This window comes from Conger conger, chromosome 18 (assembly GCF_963514075.1).
Source record: "Conger conger chromosome 18, fConCon1.1, whole genome shotgun sequence".
NCBI lineage: Eukaryota > Metazoa > Chordata > Actinopteri > Anguilliformes > Congridae > Conger > Conger conger.
This window is the reverse complement of record NC_083777.1, coordinates 15,192,863-15,217,389: the sequence shown is the minus strand read 5'-3', so window position 1 is coordinate 15,217,389 and position 24,527 is coordinate 15,192,863. Positions and strand designations below refer to the sequence as shown.

Below are 24,527 nucleotides of genomic sequence, written 5' to 3'. Positions count from 1 at the left end.
TATTCAATTACGACTGTACAACTTAACTAGCAAATCGAAATGCTGATGGAAGATAGATGTAGATATACTGCCGCGAGATGTCACCAATATGCCGTAGACTGGGTGAAATCTGGAATATCAGAGTTATACTAAGAAGCAGAAACTGGAAGATCACTGGTAGAAATCATGTAGCCCAGCTGCAATTTACAGCGGTTCATACTACCACTTACATAGAGAAAAATGACAGTTGGCAAACAATATACACCTTTAATGTTCTGATCATTCAAAAATCCTCACTCAATTGTACACTGCTAACAACATATTAAAGTATAAATCAGAAATTTACATTTATACAACAAAGTGCAATTTTACGATGCAAAAACTTCACAATTCCATTCAGAATTACTAGGATTAAATGTTTTTTGTAGGCACCCATAAAGGCAACACCTTTAGTTTACAATGCTACATATTGCATATACTCGGCGATAAATCTACGTAAATTATTAATTTTAGCCGAGCAACTTGAAATAGTCTCTGCCCAAAAGTACACTGTCAGTGTCCCATCCAGATTTTATCATCATCCACATATAACTGGCCTTCTGTCCAGCCTGAAAGTGTTAGCTATAGTTGGATGGGGTAAAACTCTTTTTATAACTCTTAAGCAGAATGTACAGCAATTGCTACATACACATTCATAATGTACAAACATATCTGAAGTTCATGTCCTTGCTTTCTTTAATAAATCCTTCAGTATAAAAATAAATGACATCACCAAGGTATCTGGTGTAAATATAAGTTGTGCGTGCTCATATTGCGTAGGGATTAGAACAAGACTGCCACAACAGGAACTCCTGCAACAATGGCAAAAGGATTTTGAATGTTGCCCAAAAGAAAGTTTGCCATTCACAGTGACACATGGTAACACTTCTGGCAATATATGAAAAACATAAATAATTCTGTGTCCTTGTAATTGTAACATCTCAGAATATCCATAGATTGAAGTCTGACCGTTTTTTGTTTTTTTCCTGTGCCAGGTCAAGTGGTGCACTTTCAAAAGTAATGATAGGAATGTATTCCCCTTCAGTTTTAGTTTCTACCCCCAGGCATGGTGGCCCTGCTTTCTCATAGGAGGAGGAGAGAGTGTTCTGTAGGTGGGCCCTGACCAGCTTGGCTGTCATTGGCAGTCATTTGCTGTGGTGTGTCCATCACTTGTCAGGAGGGGTGTGTCCACATCTCCCACAGCTCTCACAGCAGCGTCCTCAGAGGAGATGACAATGACATAGCGGTCATCTTCCTCTTCTTCCTCCTCCTCCGTGCGCTCGTGGATGTCAGCTGTGACAAGGCAGGTACTGGGCGTGGAGCGAGTGCAGCAAGGGGAGGAGGTAAAGGGCGGCTGGGCAGGGCCTAGCTCAGGGTCTCCCTCTGGCTCCTCCTCTGGAAGACTGGTATTGATATAGATGATTTCCTCTCTGCTGGATGCTTCCGGAAGCTTCTCCGCCAGCTTCTCTAGTAGAACCCGCAGCTGAGGGAAGAAGGGGCGGGCCACTGGATCCGTCCTCCAGCAAGTGTACATGATCTCATACCTGGTTGACCAGAAAATGAAAATATATTTTTCCACCGAGCACAAACATTATGCATTACTTCCGACACTTATGTTAACAATGGTAGTGATGCGGTGCCAAATACTTTGTCCCTGTTACTTTTCAAACTCAATTAATTAGACAAGCACATGCATTCTTTGTGACACCCAGAACAAAAGGCTCAGATTCCCAGCCCACCCGCATTCCTCCAGGCAACAAATACACTCACAGCTCATCCAGGCAGTCTGTTGGCTGCTTCAGTCTGTGACCTTCCAGGAGGTAGTCGTAAATCTCATGGTTCTGAACCCCAGGGTATGGCGTCATCCCTCTTGTTACTATCTCCCACATGGTCACACCAAACGCCCACTGGAGAGCAAGTGAGAGATAAGGTCATCATCACTACCACCACCATAGAAAGCAGCATTCCCTTCACATGTCAGTCTCAACTCGAGGCTTAAGCACTGTTTTACTGATGTATTAAAAAAACTTTTTTTAAATAAAAATGAAGTAAATGAAATTCTGGAAGCTGAAACTATAAGGTCTAGCTCAAATAGCTTATCCAGGGCAAATGCGTATTGTGAGATGGTGAAGCGCTGTGGACACTCATATACACACAAATGCATGCATACACACACGAGCAGTTATTACCAAAGCCTCAGCCTCTCTACAAGAACAAAAGTTGATGGAAGATTTAGGAAGGGGGTTGTTACCACGTCACTTTTGACCGTGAAAACACGATCAGCCAGGCTCTCCACGGCAATCCATTTTACGGGCATCTTGGCAATTCGGCCCTGCCTGTAGTAATCCCCGCTGTAGATCTTCTTAGACAGGCCAAAATCTGCCACACAGACTGCCATATCGTCCCTCAGCCTGTGGGGTGGAGCCAAAGCCAACGTCAGTCAGTTGGAATGCACAATATAAAGCCAAAATATAGAAGCCTCTGCAGAAATTGGCCAGTATTTCCCTCATAAAACATTGCCATGATAATCACTTTCAGAGAATTTTGTAAATAGAGCCCAATGCAACATTGTTCACAGAAAGATGCTATTTATTATTTATTTACTATTAAATTAAAGACTATTCCTTCCTTGTCGTTTATACACTGAAGGAATTCAGGTCAAGTACCGTACTCAGCAGGAGAATGAACCTGCAGTCCTAGCCCAGCTATTTTATCACTATGCAACACTGCCACTATGCAAATCCACTGGTTTACAAGGGCACTTCTAGCCTTTTCTGATAGGGGAAAGTTGTGTGAATGGTTTCATGGTACAGTGTGTTGCACTTTGGCATTTGTGACAGTGAGACAGTGAGACAGAAAGCTCCTACTAGGTGAAGCGACCATTGTTAATCTGTGCTGTTAACCACTGACATGTTTGTTTCCTTAGACCAGAAAGGTGTGGATTAAGTCTAGATTTCATAACTGCTTTGCGAACCACTGCTCCCTCCCTGTGTTGTTTTACCCACATGCAGTTGCGGGCTGCCAGGTCCCTGTGCAGGAAGTTTCGGCTGCTGAGATACTCCATACCCAGGGCGATGTCGATCATGAACTTGAGAAGAGTCTGTGTTGGTAGGTACTGGGGAAAAAAAAATATATAAATCAAAACACGTCTTAAATTCACCTTACAGCCCTGAGCTTCAGGGTCAGTGGATTGCCTTAAGCAGGTATATTAAATGAGCTTATGTAAAAAACATAAAACTGGGTAATATAACAGAAATTGATGTTGACAGGGAGATGCTGCCATTCACTTATAACATACTGACTCACAAAAATTGACATATTCAAAAAGATTAATGACAGTCTTATACACAGACAGCGACTGGGATTGACCGTAACTGACAATGATCAACAGGCATGACAAGAACAGAAATATTGACCAAACAACTGACATATTAAAAACAATTGACGGGCATTGACAGAAATTGCAAGTTACTGACGAGGATTGACAGATATTGACAGTGAGTGGCAGGTTACCATAGGGCTCTCCCCGAGACGCGAGCGAAGCAGGAAGCTGTGGAGGTCTCCGTACTTCATGAAGGGAAGAATGACCATAGGCTTGGCGAAGTGATTGGCGCCCACCTCCAAACACACACCTGAAGGAACAAACAATGACATGTCCTTGACAAATCCCTCAGTTACGCATGACAATAACTCGTACCTAAGAACTGAGCAGCCAAACAACCTTAATGTTCACATGGACTGCTGCAAGGAATCCATACAGTCAGGTATTTTATTTTATTTCTTGGATTTGGTGTGTTTTTGCACCCCCACCCTTTTCACGGTTTAATACTTTTTTGTTTAACAATCAATCTACTACTAATGTATATTTGCTGTGCATGTTGTGTTCATGTTGTGTTTGACCTCTTTGTGTGTGAAGCATGGACATATGCTTCCAATTATCAGCCTCAGGCTGCCTTTTAAATAGTCATTTTAGAAAGCACGTGAGTAAATCTGAGATTTAGTGGTATGAGCCCAAGGCAACGCTAGGCTAGCTCACAGACACGGCTGATCTAGGCACTCACCCAGGAGTCTGATAACATTTGGGTGGTGGAAGTCCTTCATGCATGCAGCCTCGTTCAGAAACTCCTCAATCTCCCTCTGGGAAAAGTTGTCCACTGATGACGGAATAAACGTAACAATCATTAGATGAACATGAAGCTATTCTCTATTGAATCTAGAAATTATGTAACAGGTTGTGAAAGTTTCTAACATGTTGTTTTGACGATTATGGCCATATTCAGCCAGCGGGAAAGCCTGCTCACATTTCATAGTTTTCACTGCAACCTTCTCCATTGCTCCATCTGGTTTCCTTTGGTGACCTTCCACAACTGAGCCAAATTCCCCTGGGAGAGGAGAAAAGCATGAAAACAAGCTTACACATCTTAAAAAGACCTATTTTTAGCCATTACTTCATTGAAGAATTTCATTGTTTAGAGGTGTACAAGGTTTTTGGCCACCGCTGATCCTATGCAACAGGCATATGCACTCTCACAGTGTGACTCTCACCTTCCCCCAGGACCTTCCCAATGGACAGCAGAGACCGTATAACCATCACATCCTCAAGCTTGGCCTGAAGCTCCGTGCTAACACCCAAATTAGCAACTGCCAGGTAAACACAAGAGCAGACAACATCACTAATCAAACGTCTCACGTTCTGTATCAGCCCCATCTGAACACTGCCTCATATGCTACATTTGCATTAAGCCTCTGTCCCATTCTCAGTCAGCCCAATATTGTCCTCTCAAACATCTCAGGTTGAAGCTGGAGGCGGACGGAATTAAAATGCTTCTTTTGCCTGAATATCAATAAAATCCACCAGGCATTTGCAGAATCTTTCTCTTTTTTAAAAAAAACTTTGGGGAAGATGCAATATTCGAGGCAATACATGATAGCAAGTGTTCTGAATGGATATAGAAGGTTTATGTCTAATGGTACATACGTGTGACTTCAATAGCAGATCGGTTGTAGGACCTCTGAGCTTTGTACTCGACTACAGGGTGACTATGATCTCCACTTCCAAACACCTGCCTGTAGAGGGAGCCAATGAGACATGCTCGTGAGACACTTTTGGACATTACAAACAGAGAAAGAGATACAGAGAGCAAGTGACAGAGAGCGGGAGGGGCAGAAAGACAGAAAGGTTACATGTGTACAGCAGACAACATCAAAGTCACATTTGCCAGCATTGATTTCTTTATTTCACATCAATAAAGCATAGTGAATAGAAATGAATTCAGATAGACTGCATCGTCATTGTTGGCTGGAGAGAAACTGTCATGGCAGTCCCTTGACCTTTAATCTCTTCCTGTGGGGTCACAGTGTTGCTAGGCGCCAAGAGGAAGCTCTGTACTCAGGATGTTTTCCTGTTGTGGAGAGTTACAGCAGTGGACCTGCTCCTTGGAAATGAGTCCCGTGACTCAAACGGTCTCTCATCAGTTTCCTGACGAGCAAGTCTGAATCAGTGTCTAGCAAATCCCCAGTCAACATGGCAGTAGGGCGTGTTTCAGTGTTTTCCTCCCCTCCAGCTGCAGGCAGAGTCGGAGGGAGGGGAGCTCCGCCGTGCCTCTTTATTGACAAAGCGTCCGGATGTGTGCAGTAACTTCACTGCCTCAAAGCCGGAGACGCAAGCCTCTATTGAGGAAGCAGTGGAAGAGTGCTAGATTGCAGCGTGGAAACGGGGCAGAGGGAACCCCGAGCAGCAGTTGTATCCTGTGCCTCACACTCTCCGATTTGCTTCTGGTGGAAATGACGGACACGCACATGGAACACAGCCATAAGCTGTCCTTCATACTCGTCATGTCCGCGTTTATTCTCCTTATGGATGCCGGGAAAAGCTACTTTTAACCGGTGCTGGAGCTGGCAGCTGACTTGTTGCATTACTGCACCAGCACATATCACACATAGCATATAGCAGTATTTATGAAATATGTAAAGTTTGTTTGCAAATTTTGTATCAAATATGTATGTATTTAGCAACCGATGCAACACTGCCTTAGAAGCAGCTTAGGTCTTAGATATTGGTGGTGCAAAGTGCATGTTTTGCTGCATTAAACAATGCCTATAAGTCACAGTAGCATGGTCAACGTGGCTCCTGTCACATGCGGTGTTGTAGAAATAAGCCATGATTAAGCTCCAAGTCCATTTATACTAAAGGCCTTAACGGGACTCACAGTATTGTGATTTATACTGTGCTGCAGAATTGTTTGGTGATAACCTAGTTCTATACCTGCACTTGACCTTGTTTTTTATTAGCAATAAACTAATTTCCTGGGGCAATCTTGTCAAAGATGATTTTCACAAATGTGCACTTCCTGCCTTAAGACCAGGTGCTCTTCAGGGTTAGGCTAGCTATTTTCACAGGTGGTCCTGAGTCACCCACAAATCCGGTATTGTTGTTATTGAGATCCTGCCCTATGGCTTATGACATTTGGACACAAATCCAAGAATGTATACATACATACATACATCTATACACAGTATAGAGTGTGTATACATGTATGTACAGTACTAACCATTTAGATATGTGGTTATGGTCTAAGAACAGGTTTTTACATTGCCATGAAATCCTCCAGCATAATTAGAGGATTTTTAAAAATGAAATCTGATGAAGAATTTGCCAGAAGGGATCAGGAGATGTTTATTGGAGAAGTTTCGGAAATAGTTTGTCAGACATTTGCCAAAGTGTTTTACTAAGGAAGGGAAGGCAGAAGATCTAAAATCAGAAAAGCCATCCATAAACTATAATCCCGTTCATTTTACCAAACACTCACATGTTATGTTATGTTATGGTATGTTATCTTCATGTACATCAACACACAAGGTCCACAGATGAAAAACAGCAGCCACAGAACATAAAAAGCTCATCTGTCTTTTTATAACAGGTGTGGGGAAAGGTTTATAAGCAGAGTGGGGAAAGGTTTAGAGTGGGGGGGGGATGAGGAGCGGTCCCAGACTCACCCAAATTGCGTTTCTAAGACCCTGGCACGCAGACACATGGCTCCCCATAGGACAAGCAGAAGCAGACAGAACCCGCACACCACGCCCAACACGATGTACATGGAGTCAGAGTCCCGTGTGTCTGGACTGGAGGATGGAGACAGGGCCAGGTCTGAAACACAAATGCTGCATGAGATACTGTATCTCTGAAACATTTTAATCATTTTTCACTTGCGCAGTTATCTGTACTATAAAGAAAAAAAAGCCTTTCTTGGTAGTTGTTCAACTAATTAAACCCAAGGAACAGATCTGGTAGGACTGAGCACACGTATAAATAATCACGGTGAATGACACTGACCTGGTGTGTTTGTCGAGACAACACAATTCTTTCTCTGGGGTTCATTATAAAAACTTTTCCTTTCCATTAACTGAAATATTAAATTAAAGGCTTTAATCCAGGAAAATGCCTGGTGGATCTGGATAAAGCAACTGAGAGCCATTCCAAGATTATTAGAAGTGAGTATGATGACAAGATATGTACTTGTAAGATACAAACTAATTTATACACATTGAAGTTTGTCCTGTTTTGTAATTCAGTGAAAGAACTCAGGAAGTGCTCAGTCTAGACAGCAATGCGATCAAATGAGACAGACTGACTCAATTGCACAGCAGGCCCATCTCATTTACTAAGGATTTTTTACGACTTATTTACCCAAAGTTCTGCGCCACTTTGAATCAATAATAATAAACAGATTTTTTCCCTCATCGTATTGTTTATGCATCATCATTTTATAAGTAAATGATATTTTTGAGGGTGCGAATGCAGGTCCTTTTAAACTGGTTTGGGAGTGTGAATCACTGAAGTAGTACTCACCAGCCTCGGGTACGAAAAATGTGACGGCCGGGCTGAACACGCCGTTGTCTATCTGTGTGCGAGCTGCCACCTCGAACTCGTACGTAGTGTTGAACTCCTGAACTGTGATGTAGGCCACATTCGTGTCAGTGCGAATCTACAGCAGATCAATATGGCAGGAGGGGAGGAGAGAAAACAATGCTTTTACATGGGGGCGACATGGCGCAGGCAGTAAGAGCAGTAGTCTGGCAGTCGGAGGGTTGCCGGTTCGATCCCCCCCCCCGGGCTGTGTCGAAGTGTCCCTGAGCAAGACACCTAACCCCCAAATGCTCCTGACAAGCTGGTTGGTGCCTTGCATTGCAGCCAATCGTCGTTGGTGTGTGAGTGTGTGTATGAATGGGTGAATAAGAAGCATCAATTGTACAGCGCTTTGGATAAAGGCGCGACATAAATGCCAACCATTTACCATTTACATGACACTTTCCATTTGAATAATAAGGGTTCATGCTTACACTTTTACCGTAAAATCCACAGAAGGCTTAAGAAGCAGAGCTCTGTACATTCAGAGAATTTAAAACTAAACAGACCAGTTGCTGTGCTTTTTAAAGACCCGTACCACCAGTGCCTTGCTGGATGAAGGCTCAGGGTGAAAGCACAGAGCGTTGAACCTCTGCATGCAGGTAGGGTGTAAAGAAAGCAGAGTCAATGCTATAGGACCCATAGCTGCAGAGTGCTAGTGCAGCACTTGGCACAGTAAAATGGGGAAACGGACCACGTGTTTGGGCGGGAGCACAGGCAGGGACAGCAGGGACATGTGACAGGGTAAAGGTTCCCCTTGCACAACACTGCATGGTCCATATTTGGGGTTTCCCTTCTCAGTGTCACACAGTCAGCAAGCACTGCCAAGGTCAACACAGGTCACAGGTCAAAGGGCGCAGGGGTCTCTGACTGGCCCAGAGATGAAGATCAGGAGCATAAATCCGCACTACTCTTCCTCTATTGCGAGTGAATTTTGTATTTTGAAATGTGAATTAATGTTTTTTTCAAGCAGAGTTGGCAATCTAGAGAATATCATCCGAGGTGATGTGATAGATGCAAAGACCTTACATATGTTCCAACCAAAGCACAAAACTATGAACCAAATCTCATGTGAACGAGGAGTAATCTGTAGTACCATTTCTGACCTGTTGTTTACAGTACTTACAGTAATCAGCTCTCATTTTTGCAAAGTCACTTTGGCAAATGAATTGCAACACCCTGCATCTATTATGGTCAGTGTAAACCTCCTAAGCCACTCTCACACTAGAAAGCCGACAGTGTGAACCACAGTTTGAGTCCAGCACAGCTGTGAGCGATGTGGCCACACTTCACCGGTCATTTCCCAGTAGAGCTGTTTTGCTCTGAGTGTGAATCACGCAGGTTTTTACACGGGAACAATGCGAGTGATCAGAGCACATGTTTATAATATCCATTGTTTTCAATTTCCATTCAGTCACATGCATGACTCAACAAGGCATGCGGGGGGGGCGTCTATTTTTTCACGCTGTCAGCTTCCTGTCTCTATAGAGACACAGAAATCTCGGGAAGTTGACAGCCATATGCTCACAGTGCTTGGCCAGTCACGTTCATTCACCTAATGTTCATACAACTAATTCAAGCGAAATGCTATGGCTTAAAATCCCCTGAGTAAAGAGGACTGCAATGACGTGCCCCACGACAAGCAGGCGACAGCACGTGGATCAAGCTATCATCTGTGTTAGCGGGCTGTTGCTTTAGAACGACAGCGACAGGTGGCCCTCACTAACTGGAAAAGAAAAACGAAATAAGTATGATGAACACAGATGTTCCGGTTTAACTACTGAGCCCCAGGACAAATCACCAAGCAGCTGGTGTTTTGATCCAACACTGTTTTAGCTGTTTGAGGTGTTGGCTGGCCAAAACTCTGGTCATACATTGAGGTTGTGATACTTTACTGATTACTGATTACACCTGGATGTGTCCTTGTCTTTTCCTGGAGTAATGGTGACAAGGAGGATCCACAATAGTTAAAAAAAAACACAGCTGCCAAAAACATACAGTATCACAGCGATTCAAGAAACAGCTGTGATATACCGCTAAAATAACCTCTGTAGCTAATGCTACACAGTGTTTTGAAATCGGAGAAAGGGACATGCCTACAGATGTCCACAGAGGGAACACAGAGGAGCACAACTTCAAATGACTGTGAAGAAGTACAGGACATCTGCCATACATGCTTTACCAGAAGGAGGAGGCACATTGCAAAATCAGGGTTTAAAAAAAAAAAATGGAGACCAAAGTTTCTGGGCTGGAAAATGGGGAAACTGCCCTTTCATTTTGTGCAAAAGAATAGAGGAAGACCTTGCTGTTTGTCATCCCAAGACATTTCGTTCTTCTCATGGCTCGTCACAGGCTGATACAACCAGAAACTTGTGTGCTCAGCTTCCACACATTTTTATGCAGTTTTCGTATTTTGCATGGAAAATGGGGGCAGAATGGTTAGAGAACTGAAAGGAAATCTGCGTTTGTGTAAATATATATATTGTATTATAAAATGGTCAGGACAAATCTCGCAATTAGATTTTTTAATTGCAGTGATAAAATAAGGAAAAGAGGAAAAAGAGGTGGCACCAGACTCACCATGTCCTTGTGCTTGTGCTTTCCCTGGGTAATGATGACATCATAGCCCTTCAGGATTCCGTTCACCTTCTCCGGGGGGGGTGCGTCCCAGCGGACCACCAGCACTGATTCATTCAGCTGGACAGTCAGGTTGTGGGGCGGAACCAAGGGCACTGAAAGAGAGAGAAAGAGAGAGAGAGAGAGAGAGAGAGAGAGAGAGAGAGAGAGAGAGAGAGAGAGAGCACAAGGCCCATGTTGGGAACTGAAAAGTAGACTAGGCCTTGAGTATTGGAACAGAAACATTTTAAGAGAGTGGAGAACATTTTCAGAGCTCATATTACACTATTACGGTATCTCCCCATCTCATTCTGTCATCCTGAATTGGGGAGACAGTGAAGATGAATGGTAAATAGATGAAAGTCAACAGATGAAAAAACAGTAACCTTTTCAGTTAAGACTTGCATTGCATAAACAGTGCTGGTATTTCAATGCCTTTTGGAAAAACTCCTTTTCAAGTGTGGTATCTGGCAGGAAACATCAAAAATAGACCTCACTACACCCCCCTTACCCCCAAACCCCACCTCCCCGGCCTCTAGGAACAGAAAGGAAGCCCAGAGCAACCCCACCCCTGAGAAACTGCGTGCTTTCACCATGAGTCCAGTTCCGTTTCCTGTTTGGAATCTCTGGAAAATTCTGTGATAAGGAGGATGTGATGCAAGGCCCTTAGGGACTCCCCAATTCTGCCCATACAAATGGCAGGTAAGACCCAACTTTAGTATAGTTCATTCCTTCTGGTTTAGTTTATAGGAACTTGATTAATAGTTCTGGTTTCTACAGAATGTATGTTCTCTGTGGGAGTTCATTTCCCTGTCCCCAATCCCTGTCCGAAATACTAGCTTGTTTTCTGGCCATCTTTGAAAGGGAAGTAAAATTGCAAAATTTCTATTTCAGTTTCAATGGCAGAATTATGGTCCATAGGATATTTTCTTGATAGTATTTGTCTCAACCTGTGGTCATCATGTGACTTCTGCAGGTAAAATAGAAGGGTGACATTGGCTCAGGGGTAAGAGCAGTCGTCTGGCAGTCGGAGGGTTGCCGGTTCGATCCCATCCCTGAGCAACACAACTAACCCACAAATGCTATGCGAGCTGGCCTTGCATGGCAGCCAATCGCCATTGGTGAGTGAATGTGTGTATGAATGGGTAAATGAGAAGCATCAATTGAACAGTGCTTTGGATAAAGGCACTATATAAATGCTGACCATTTTTTTTAAGCTACTGTGCACAGTGGGCTGATGACACATTGATCTGAACCAATCATATTGCACTGCGACAGAGAGTGCTGTTAATTGCCAGCATATGTTAGCTCCACTCATGAGTGTTCATGGAGCTTCACTCTTCTAGGGATCTGAGGTTCAAAGTCTAAATTATAGGGAACTTGATATGAACACAGCATACACATGTGACATGCTAGCTCAGTGGTCAATTCTTACCTCCCTCTATGGTACTGGCCTGCACCCAGGTGCTGTTCGGGGACGGGCCAATCATGTTGCTGCAGGACACACTCATGCTGTACCAGGTCATGGCCCGCAGGTCCGGGATGTCCAATTGGAAGGGTGGGACGGTGGTGTTGACGACACGGGTAGCCCCTCCTTCTCTTGGTGCCATCTCCTTTACCTGCAGCACAGGGTCACAAAGGCCAGTCTTACATATACATGAACATTAACTGGTTTTTTTTTCACGGAATACCCTGACTCTCTGGCATGACACAATGCATTTTCAGACTGTTAAAGGGATAGTACACACATATGAAATATAAAATCAAGGAAAAACATGCACTAAAACCGAAATATCAAGACACCAGAAAGTGAATTATCCCATAGAACCTTATTAAAGAAGTCTGTCTACAGCACAAACAACAGCCTTCATTCCATTTGCTCAATCACTGATCGAGAGAGAAATAAGTAGATTTCAGTAGGACAGCGATATAGGCTCAGTCTTTTTGAGCCCTTTCACTTGAGCCCTTTATTGAAATTGCTCATAGAAATGTTTACCATGATGTGGCAGGCGGTGAGGGGTGAGAATCCGTCATGTCCAGGGGTCCACTGCAGGCTGAGAGTATTGGAGCCGCGGGATAGCACAACCACCTTGGACACTGCAGATGGAAGCTCTGTAGAGGCAAAGCCCCCAGTGGGAAATGCATTTCAGTTCATCTAACTCTCTCTATGCAGGGTTCCTAGCGATATCTCACACATGAAATTCCATTTTCCGTTTTCCACAATACCTTATTTTTTACTTTTATATTTTAAAAAAACCATATATGTAATCCTCACACTGTAACTTTCAGAGTGGGTGTTTAATCATACATGTAGTATGTATAATCTATGGTATGTGTTGAATATATACTGAAGACATTCATCTGTGTATTCAAAACTTATCTATATAAACTTAGAATGTCAAATGGTTTTTGGCAGGACTTGATTGAAAGAAAGAAAATGTGTTCTCAATAACTTAAAGGACATGGTTGAATAAATGTAAAATAAATAGCATATGAAGACGAATGAAAATGTTTGCATCATCTGGTTTACCTTTGACGTTGATGTGCCCTTCTCTGGACGTGCTGACGCCCTTGCCATTGTGAGCCTCACAGCTGAAGCGGGTGGGGCTGGACACACCTGGCCACGCCCACAAAACAATATCATCAGGCAAGACGCCCCCAACATAATGTGATCAGCAGAGACAACTGAAAACTGAGATGGATCATTTAAAGCCGGAAGCTAGAATTATAGTGTGACAAGAGAATGGCTTACACTGAACATGCAATGAAAAGAGATCTACAGTGGTAAGGGAGCAGCAAATTAATGTGCCAAAATGACTTGGCGAAAAACAGAACTGATTACTGTAAGCAGGTCAGAAATGTGGTTCTACAGATACCTGTAAACTCCTCCACATCACAAAATTATAAATAAAATATTTCACTTCTATTTCCTTTTTCATTAACCACTATGGGAAAATATAAAGATATTTCATGACAATACATTACATTTCCTTTTTTGACATCTCTTTTCTGGACCACCAACAAAATAGGACTTACAATTTGTTAGGGAAATAATATTGATCACTAAGTTATTGCAGAAAAATGTGCACAGCCATGACTGTTAAATATACTTGTCCCTTGTTTTGTCCCAATTTGGAATGCCCATTCATGTTCATCGCAGCCTCCATTTTGAATTCAAAAGAGCTTCTTTTCAGTTTGCAGGTTCGGCTTCCACACACGAGTTGGAGGAAGACACTTGCATGCAGCTCAACAGACAACCTCGGAGGTGTCCACAGTGGGCACAGTCAGCACTCGATTGACCCAGATTTGACCCCACCCAGGAAAGCCCCTACATGCACTAGAACAGGATGAGTCACCAGCACCCCCCTAGGACCGTTAAACACCCCGCTAGGACCGTTAAACACCCCGCTATGACTGTTAAACACCCCGCTATGACTGATCAAATAATTCTTGTTAAAGGTGTCGACAGTTTGAGCTTCTGAGATGTTGCTGTACTGTATGCATGACAGTGTAAGGACGTAACAACAGTGCAATATGAGCAACAATAAATACCCAATGAGCACACACCCCCTTGTGTTACTGTACTCAGACATTGCTGGAGCATAGCAATGGTGTGCTAATGCTGCATCTATTTCTCTGTAGCTCCTTCCAGCACCATGCAATTTAACACACAAGCCATCAGACTAGTTCACACTCCCAAAGCTGACATTTAATTACAGATGTTGAAAAATGACTAGCTCTAATATCACGTGGATTGAAATTTCCCGAAACGTTCTGGAGCAATGCCCACTTTGATTTGTTGCGTGCGGCTCATTTCTGAAGCGTGCTTAGTCAACCCGACATTTGCTGAAATGTCAAATAGTCCCACTCGCGGCGACGGAAAGGAACGTGACGCATTTCGCGCAGCAGACGGTGCTGCGCTCCGCCTCCCTTTCGACACACAGTACCCGGCTTTCAGCCCCTGAGCCAGGACGCCAACCACACTGCTGAACAGAACAGGCTTATATTGTCCATTTTCTGTCACTTATCCCCTGTTAGAAATTCAGAAACGACGGTCACGGAGCCTGACGTTTCTCAGGCTGTTCCTGGAAAGCTTATTTTGATTGCATGTGACAGCTTTATTGAAGTGGCTCCACAGACTCCCTGAACTGGGACAAGACACTCCATCACATTTGCACAACGATTTTTGTCTTTCACTTTGTCAATTTCTAAAAAGGCCTTTCAGTGCTGTTAACCATTACTCTGCTGGTATTGAATCACATTTTTGCTTTTAGCTCAATTATACTCAACCTAATCCTTAAAGGTACAATAGGTAATTTCAGACTCCTAGGAGGAATTGCAGCAACAGACAACCTCAAAACACAACACTGTTTATCCCTGCCCCTTCTCTGTGGACACGCTGATGTTGAACCCCCCCCTTTCCCTCTATTGGCACACAGGCAGAGGGTGAGTGAACATGTCAATGAGCCTTTTCAATGACAGGAAGGGATTTACAATGGTCTTGTAACAAAGTTTTAACATAAAAAATCTTACCTATTGTACCTTTAAAACTACCAGCGCATTTTTTGAGCATGCTGGGGTTTGAGTTCTTCCTTTTAAAGCCAAGGCACATAAGATTCTTGCAAGCTGTTCAAACACATGTGACACAAACCCTGCATATTTAATGAATAGGAGCTCCCCTGAAAGCAGAAATGACCATGAATAGCACTGTTTTTTAAGAGAAAAAGTTATCTCCAGACCAATACATCTATTTTACCCTCCAGCACTGTGGCCCTGTTAGAAAACAATTTGGGAGGCCGTGCCTCCTATCGGCCTAGAGGTTGAGCGCTGAACCAATCCAGCTGCGTGCCCTGGAAAAACATGTCATCTCAACTGGAGCCTCTTTAAAAAGAAAAGAAATGTCGCAAGAAAAAGCCACACGATAGATGCCAAAAGGAAATGTGTGTTTTCTCATCCAGTAGCTTGGCTTTCTTCTCTCTATGGGAGTCAGGGCCAAGGTGAAAAATGCAATGAAAAAAAAAAAAAACGGACAAACAGGAAACAGAGGGAGGCTGTAGTAAATGCGTGAATGAACAAGACAAGCATGCACACAACTGGTTGTGCTGCAGGGAAGAACATCTGTGGCTGCTCGGCTGCTCTGTAATTATTGGGTTTGGGTTCCTTCCAAGCTGCCCGGCTCATCATGACCAGTCCCAATAAAACTCAGCTCTCAGTATGTTCTATGCATTCAGAAAGCTTCAACAAGATTTACATGGTGGCAGTGTAGCAAAGTAGTACTGGGCTTTCAACACCAAGGTTGTAGTTTCCATTCCCAGGTGGGTCACTGTGTTTGTGCCCTTGAGTGAGGTACTTAACTTTCATGTATTCAGTAAATAACAAGCCGTATAAACTGAAAGTACGATAGAATAGAAGCTGTATATATTGCTCTGGATAAGAACACATGCTAAATGCCTAAAATGTCATAACTTGCCTCTGTTCTCCCCTCTTACTCTCCTACTCTTTGAATAAGTAGTGCATACTTTCCCCAAGTGCTGGTAAAAGGCTTGCATGTAAGGTTGTGAGTGCCTCAGAGTGGTAGTGAAGCGCTATATATACCTTCAGTTTGTGATGAAGTAGGAATCATTATGATATGAACAGCCCATTACAACATGATGACTGGAGAGGAATTTAGAAAATTATGTGAATTGGGGGAGCTCTTATCTCCTTGGTTAGACAATAATGGTTTGTTCTCATGAACCCCTTTTGTGTTTGGAGGATTGTTACCCACTAAGCGCCCTTCCCCAACTAATATATGGCAGTATACTCAAAAATACGGAGGGGGGGGAGCAAAGCCAGGTCCTTGGGGGGGAGGCGCATGGTTCTGATGAGATGATGAGGTTATGTAACGAGCACAGATATAGAACACAAACCCAGACCACTCCATGGCAGAGACAATAGGCACAGAAAATACCTGTATTGACAATAAATAAGCTACACTCAATAACCGACCCTGAACAGACACCTGGAAGTGGATAGTGTGGAACAAAACCACCCAGATAAGTGACACAAAGTCAGAGACACATGGATATCAGGCAGTTTCAGAAGAGCAGGGCGAGCATTTTGCCTGGATGCCCTGACAGGATCTCAAGTGAATCGCTGCACCAGAAGACAAATCCAACACAGTCAAAGCAAGCAAGCACATTGGTTCAGCCACACTGTCAACAGCTCTATTCTTTCCAAAACCAATCCCTGTGCTCCCTACACCCCACTCAGCACTTACAGTACCAGCACCCAGAGCACCCCATCGCCAAACATGGGGCTCCGCACTGGTCAGAGCAGGAGAGAACCCAGAAATCCATTCCCTCCCTGAATGAGGCTCCATCCATAGTGAAACCAGGTCACCCACACTGCCCCCTCAACCAGCATCACAGCTCAGAATCAGCATGGCATACAGCCTTGTCAATGAGGCCATTGTCCTAGTTCCAGAAAGCTCCACCCCACCCTACTTCCCACCCCCACCACTCACCAAAGCCAGTTCTCTGACCTTTGACCCTCCAGCACCAGGCATCAGCCCTACCCAGTTTAAGGAACCAGGAAACAAATTCTAGCACATTCTTGCTTAGATAAACCAAATGGGGACCACCTGTTCACTAAAAAAAGTACTTTTTTTAATGCTTCTCCCATTTTTATCCCCAATTTGGCAAAGGCAAACATTTTTTATCAGTGCTCAGTGCAGCAACCTCCACTCTTAATTCAGACAAGCATTTTCATAACATCCACCACATTTCCCATTCTCAGAGCTTTTCTGCAGGCTCTCTGCAGTATTCTAGACAATGTGGTGAACTCCATTCCAACCCACAACAGCAGGGCCCTGACACTGGCTGGAGCATGTGCCAGGAACAGCCACTTTTTCTGCACTGGTCAGCCTGAGTAAGCACTGTTACCACTATAAGCTAAATGCCACTGTGACAGAGAACACTATCCTCCTGCACACCATGGTCCACTGAGTAGAACAGAGAGCTCAACTAAACGTGTTCCTTACGGTCAATTTGTTCCCTTGAAAAACAAAACTTTGCGAGCGGAATCCTTTTTTGCCTGCATGAACAGAATCCATTTTAAAATTCTCAGATTGCACACTGTTTCAAAAGAACAGCAAGCTCTATGCAGCCTCCCAGAAAATAAACAAGAAACAAATTTCTCTAAACAGCTAAACAGGCTGGGGCACTGAACCTGCCGACTTGCCAATTTCTGATCTCATATCCCAAAGCCAGAAGCTGAACCAGCAGAACTGTACAGGATCCAGATTCATCAGTTATTTACTGATTATCAGCAGGACCGCAGCCAATTAGGCACAGCTCACAGAGATACTCAAACCAATGGTGAAAATTGTGTTCACTGTGATACAAAATTAGTCACCCCAAGGGAGGGAAAAATGTAAATGTACAAATCACAAATTTATTTAACACAAGTTTGATCAACTGCATTTGGGTAATGACACGTTTCTTGGTGTGGTATGATGATATTAGGCCGTCTCTCACCTGGTATAGTGACATTGTAGGGGGAGGGGCGGAGGGACCAGTCACGCACCCCATTACGTAGCCACACAATGCTGGAGGGGTCAGGGGGACCAACGGCTACACAGGACAGGTTGAAGGGGGTGTCGCGTGTAACGTTCATATCTTCGGGGTGCCTGGTGAATGTTGGAAGGCCTACAAATGCATCCAGAATAACAAGGTTTTCAAAGAGCAAGACAGAACTATGGACACATATACACCCATGTGCGCACACACACACACACACACACACACACACACACACTACATACATTCAACATACATTCACATAGACAAACACACACACACACACACACACAAAAAACTAAACTAACATCACCGTACTATGGCTCCTGAGTGACTGAAAATGTGCACTCTTCTCGGTCTCTCTGTATCTGAGACTGGTTTCTCAGCAACAAAGCACTAGACCAGGGGTGTCAAACTCCAGTCCTGGAGGGCTGCAGTGTCCACACACCTTGTTCTCAAGGCCTTAATTGGCTGCTGATTGAAAGGAAACCACGAATACCAGCAGACACTGCGGCCCTCCAGGACTGGAGTTTGACACCACTGCACTAGACCAATCATGTGTCATAAATAATAATCACATTAAGGTGGAATTGGTTGTCTGCCAAGTGGGGAACCCCAAAGATCAGCCAACTTCAACCATGTAGCATAAAGCCACTGACCTTCGACCTGGATGTGAATTGGCTGAGATTCGATCACTGTGTTACTGACAATCAGCCTACAGCGGTACTCCCCTGCATCACTGCGTTGAACACTCCTAATGCTGAAAACACAACAGAACATGACATTCTTTTCAACTTCCTCTGCACAGAACTTACAGAGGCGCTATCAAATACACTGTGCAGGAATCAGGAAAAAACCATGGGTAAAACCAGGCCTAACCCCCAATATTTCAGCAAGGGTAGTAAAAACAATCCCCAGTGGAGAGAAAAGGCACAGAAACAGTGGCTATACAGCGCAATACGACCCCCAATACCAACACTGACAAACACAAACATGCATGCAGGCATGCAACAAACCACAAAAAGTAACACATGACTACAATGTGTTTCCACACAGCGCAGTTACCCGCTTCCAGTTTACTGTGAAGCAGGATTGACACAAATTGCTTCACATCACAAGATTGCCTTTACAGTACATCACATGAATTCTCCAAAATCAGCACACCCCAACCCCCCTCCGCCCCCCACCACCACCAAAATAAAGAGATAAAGTAGTGCACACATAAGCAGCAGCTCTGTGCTACCTGAGAGTGGACAGCAGGGTGGTCACCCCCTGGCTCTCCGTCTGCAGGTCGTTGACTACGGCCTGCGTGTTCCCCAGCAGCTCAGCGCCGTTCTTCCACCACAGTATGCTCAGGTCCGGCAGCACGTCTTCGATGTCTATGGAGCAGTTCACCTTGACCGGCGTGCCCTCCGACAGCCGAAACTGGCCCACCGTGGGCTTGAACTGGAGCCCTCTGATGTCCTCCTGGGTCAGGTGCAGCGTGGGGGCCCGTCCTGAGGCAATGGGGGGCTCCAGAGGGGTGGGGTCATCGGTGTCGACAGCAGGGGGAGGAAAGAGCTTGGGCCTGGGAGACGGCGATCGCCCAACGCGCGGGCGAGAGAGGCTCCCATGATGCTCCTCTGTAAAGCAGGAGGAAGCAGAGAAGTGCTCATGGCAGAGCAGAAATATTTGGCAGGTAGGACATTGGCAGGTAGGGACATTCTGCAGCACAATACTCAAGTAGCTGGAAGAAATATCTGTCTCTGATATGATTATGACTGCTGGCTAAACATTCCCTTGGTCTTATCAAAATTACACAACAGTTGGCACACATTGATTATGGTAGAATAGTGGCTGGGAGTGAGGCTAGGAACTACTCCAGTCAACAGACGTGCTCATTCAATCACCACAGCATGGCCTAATTGATAGGCGTCACAGATTCACTACATCCTTTATATTCGTGTATACAGTATTATTCCTGATCAAGGCTGAAAAGGGTATGTTTAATAGATTACTAACAATGGTCTCCTGTAAATGAACATCATTTTCATGAAGTTCAAGAGACCTTCCTTTTTCTTCTTACATAGCCAAGTCATCATATAAAATGGAGAACAGCTGTTAGTTATTAAATGATGTTGTGAAACTATAGACAGTCGGATAGACAGTCGGATTATCACAACATGGATAGTTGCTCCAGCAGGGAACATATTGTGATCTATTTTATAATGGTATATAATGGTTTTGGCACTCTAAAATGTGTTCAAAGGACAAAATGAAGTACACACAATTGAGATTTGCCTTTTTCACTTCATCTTTATACAGGAGAAAGAAATATTTATCAAAAAAACATAAAAGTACCATCCTTCGGTAAATACAACATTCTAGGCTTGGATCCAACAGCTGTTTTGAATTTGTTGAGACACTGACTTGTACTGTATGCAATGTGCAATACAGGTGTGAGGTGAGCCAACAAGAAAAGCCTCACAGCAATGATCCCACTGTGTCTCAGTGAGTCTGCCGATGCGACAGAGACACTCATCTGTATCTTTAATCACAGCCGTCACAGATTTCTCACGATGTACATGCATTTGTAGCAAATGTGGGATATAAGGTCTCATAATACATATATATATATTACATACGTACAACACACATACAATATGTTTTTTCACTATGTATTTAAATTAAGTAAATGTGTGCATGTGTGTCAGTTTACCATGTGAGAGAGAAAGAGAGAGGGAGAAATACACAGAGAAAGTGCATGTATGTATATGTGTGTGTGTGTGTGTGTGTGTGTTTGCCTGTGTCCATCCTTATTTCCCGCTCTCCCTGGACTGACCCTGCCCAAACATATTCCTGTTCCTCCCACTCCCACTAGAAAGAGATCAACTTTCACTACAGGGGGAAGGAAATTCCCGTCGTTCTTGCCACATTTATCCACTATCACAGGAAGCATGTTGCTCTGACAGCAGTGTTCAGGGTCAAAATGTCCCATTTCAGGCCAGCTGCACGAGCAAATTCCAGACAACATGAGCATGAAAAGCTGGGCATTTGAATTAGTCATATCATATCCCACCATAAAGCTAAAACCCCATTACATAAAGCTATAAAATATACCGCATCTGCATTAGTTGGAAATATGTATAATCAATTAGCATGGTGGATGTGCAAGATGTTTGAAGAATGGCACACTGCTGCACACGACAGATAAAGAAGTGGGCCAACCTGAGCTGAACACACAGAGCACATGGAGCTATACAGCTTTGTTGACTGTCCAACACCTGTCTACTATCCACTCTCTATGTATTTATTGTGCCTAGATCAATACTAGACAGTAATCATTCCTCCTCCTCACAAACAGGTGGTTCTAGCCAGTGGCTGCAGTTAGATGTCATCTCCACAGATTAAACTATTTACCTGCCTCTTTCTAAGCAACATCTATGAATACTGCATCTGTTACTCTCTGGCAGTGTGTCACATCACATACCTGGATTTTTTTTTTTTTTTTTTTTTTTTTTTTACCTTTATTTATACAGGGAAGTCCCTTGAGAGCAAGCTCTCATTTTCAAGGGTGCCCTGTTTACAAAAAACGTATATAAAAGATACAGGTTGCAACAGACAAGATAAGAGCAGACAAAAAATAAGTTATAAACAAACAGATAATAAGTGATAAGACACTAAAAATCAGGTAAAACACGAGCAGTTCTCAATCATGGTACCCACGAGGAGCACTCTAAAAGAGTCTAGGGAAACAAAACGATCCAATTTTAGAGTCATGGATGTGACTGGTGTTATGGACAATTAATGAAACAATGGTTAAATATACACTCAGTGAGTACTTTATTAGGTATTTATTAGACTTATTTTTTTAGACTTCTACTGCTGTAGCCTATCCACTTAGAGGTATGATGTGTTGCGTGTTCAGAGATGCTCTTCTGCATACCACTGTTGTAATGTGTGGTTATTTGCGTTACTGTCACCTTCCTGTCAGCTTTGACCAGTCTGGCCATTCTCCTCTGACATCTCTCATTAACAAGGCGTTTCTGTCTGCAGAACTGCTGCTCACTGGATTTCTTTTTGTTTTTTGCACCATTCTCTGCAAACTGTAGTCTGTATGAAAATCACAGGAGATGAGCAGTTTCTGAGATACTCAAACCACCCTGTCTGCCAGCAACAATCATACCACAGTCAAAGTCACTTAGATCAAATTCTTTCCCCATTCTGATGGTTGATGTGAACATTAACTGAAGCTCCTGACCCGTATCTACATGATTGTATGCATTGCACTGCTGCCACACAATTGGCTGATTAGATCACATTAATAAGTCGGTGTAATAAAGTAAAACTGTTCCTAATAAAGTACTTGGCGAGTGTATATTATGTGATTAAAAATGAAATCTGTGTTATATACACACTGTATTGAGATTAATCCCATATATAATTATATTACTATTTGACATTTCATAATTGTAGAAATAAAAGGTGAAGTTATGAAATGTCAGCTCCCTGAAAATTCCCATCCTATCCAGTTACTTCATATATCACAATTGCATATCACAATTAAGAGTTTCAGAGTTCTCTAAATTATTTTATCTGTATTGGCTCTTAACTGCACGTGACAGCCTCTGTTCCTGTGTTCTGGTAGAGAAAAATGGTGGGACGACGGTGGGTTTTGCAGCTGACCGCTCCTGAGTCTTAATAACGGTAAGACTATTAGGCTACCTGTTGCCTACTGTAGATGTATAGCTTACAATGCGTATTTTGAAAGCTTTCTGTCCGGTTATTTCTGGGGAGATAATTCCTTCTTTTTTGCAATAGTCTATCTAGAAACTGTATTTTCTACTCGATTGTCCAGTTCACCCTAAATCAATAGACACAAGTGAAATTACGGGTCAGCTCTCAGTTGCTTACAACCCCACGTAAGCAATGTTTTCTATGGTCTGCTGCTTAAAATATGCTACAATAGAAACAGCGCGCGCTGTGATTTTACATTTACGTTCGGGTTATGAAAATTAGCTTTAAAAGTAGTGCCAAGTTTTTCATTGGTTCGCCAAATGAATCCCACCTGTTTGCGCTTTTGTTAAAAGAAAAACACAAATGATGGCAAGACTCAAGCGGAATTAATTACTCGAGGACTGGTTGTAAGAATGGAACGCAGTTTTAAGAATGCACGTTTCAAAACAGCCATAATGGAAATGATATAGCATCCTCAGTTTACAAATAGATATAGACAGATTCTGACTACCTTTAAACACAGAGTAAGTTATCAGATGTTGGCCATGTGTCTGTAATGAAATGTAATGACAGCAAAATAAACAAAAATAACACTCGTCCGAAAGATAGAAAAAAGAAAGAAAGAATAGCCAGCAAATACACGTCAGGGTGAAGACTACGATAATCTGATTGTGTTTATGCCTAGTAGTTTCGTCGTTAAAAGTACGAAGTTAAGAAGAACACTATCAAAAAGAGCGTTTCTCTAAAACGTATGGCAACTCACCCGTTGTAAAACCTCTTGACAATTTGCAGAAACTTAATAGAACTACAACGATAACGTTAATCCTCCAGGGTCTTCTTTTGAAATCCGTATGTGACATAGCGGTTTGCATATAATTTATTTCCAATAGACCACCTAAACCCCCTCGGTAAATAGGAAAAATACCCTTTAGGTGAAAGTTCCGATTTTTAAGACGAAGGAATGTGATCTTTTCTCTAATGCGTTATAAGAGCGTTTGCTATTTTCTTGGTCGTTAAAAACCCATGCTTCCATTAGTAACGTTTTACCAAGACAATGTTCTGTTTCCCCCCATCGATCTGTTATGAAGATTGCACATTGCGTTTGTTCACTTTCAACAAAATAAACTTTTGTTACTGACGTCACAACGACCGAAATTCCAGTTTAGGAGGCGGGATTTCGTTCTCTTCGGCGGAGGGGGCGGATCTATGTTGGGAATCCCTCTTTTCGTCGGCATCATGTTGTATTGACAAAATATAATATCTAAATAACGAATACAATTCTCTACAACATAATTCCTTGTTTAATAACAGACATGTTTACACTGTTTTTATTTAAAAAAACAAATCCACTTTATGGCATCAGCATACATTTGATTATGCTTTGTGGAAAGTGCAAAAGTCCAAAGACATGCAGGTTTGGGACTACCGATGAAAATGAGCTCATTAGCTAACTGGCGCAGATGCACTGATGTGGAAACTGAAAATGTTGACTAATGTGCACTGCCCCATATAAATGAAATACATAGATAAAATAAATACAAGTTTATTACCATGCAACAAACGTTACAATCTGTTTTCCAGTGTATCCTTTACAAATACGCTTTTAAAATGTGATAATGTAAAATATAAGTTTAAAAATATCATAAGTGTAGGCTGTACTATTCTAGTGGAGCTCGAAATGACTGTCCTAAAGAGTGCTAGTCGTCCAAACG

The 24,527-nt window shown here is 43.0% G+C and overlaps 1 protein-coding gene across 1 annotated transcript; it reads right to left on the bottom strand.

The window, feature by feature from the left end:
- Positions 1-232: 232 nt before the first annotated feature.
- On the bottom strand, positions 233-23,909 carry mertka (c-mer proto-oncogene tyrosine kinase a). Its single transcript, XM_061227699.1, has 19 exons — positions 23,579-23,909; positions 19,343-19,721; positions 18,759-18,859; positions 18,058-18,228; positions 13,071-13,157; positions 12,537-12,652; positions 11,976-12,159; positions 10,505-10,656; positions 7,868-8,003; positions 7,015-7,165; positions 4,997-5,085; positions 4,564-4,659; positions 4,320-4,400; positions 4,080-4,172; positions 3,532-3,650; positions 3,024-3,133; positions 2,270-2,429; positions 1,789-1,925; positions 233-1,562 (listed from the first exon to the last, which is right to left on the bottom strand). Exons 1-19 carry the CDS (start codon positions 23,685-23,687, stop codon positions 1,154-1,156), a joined length of 2,880 nt encoding a protein of 959 aa, XP_061083683.1. The 5' UTR covers positions 23,688-23,909; the 3' UTR covers positions 233-1,153.
- Between the last annotated feature and the right edge of the window lie 618 nt (positions 23,910-24,527).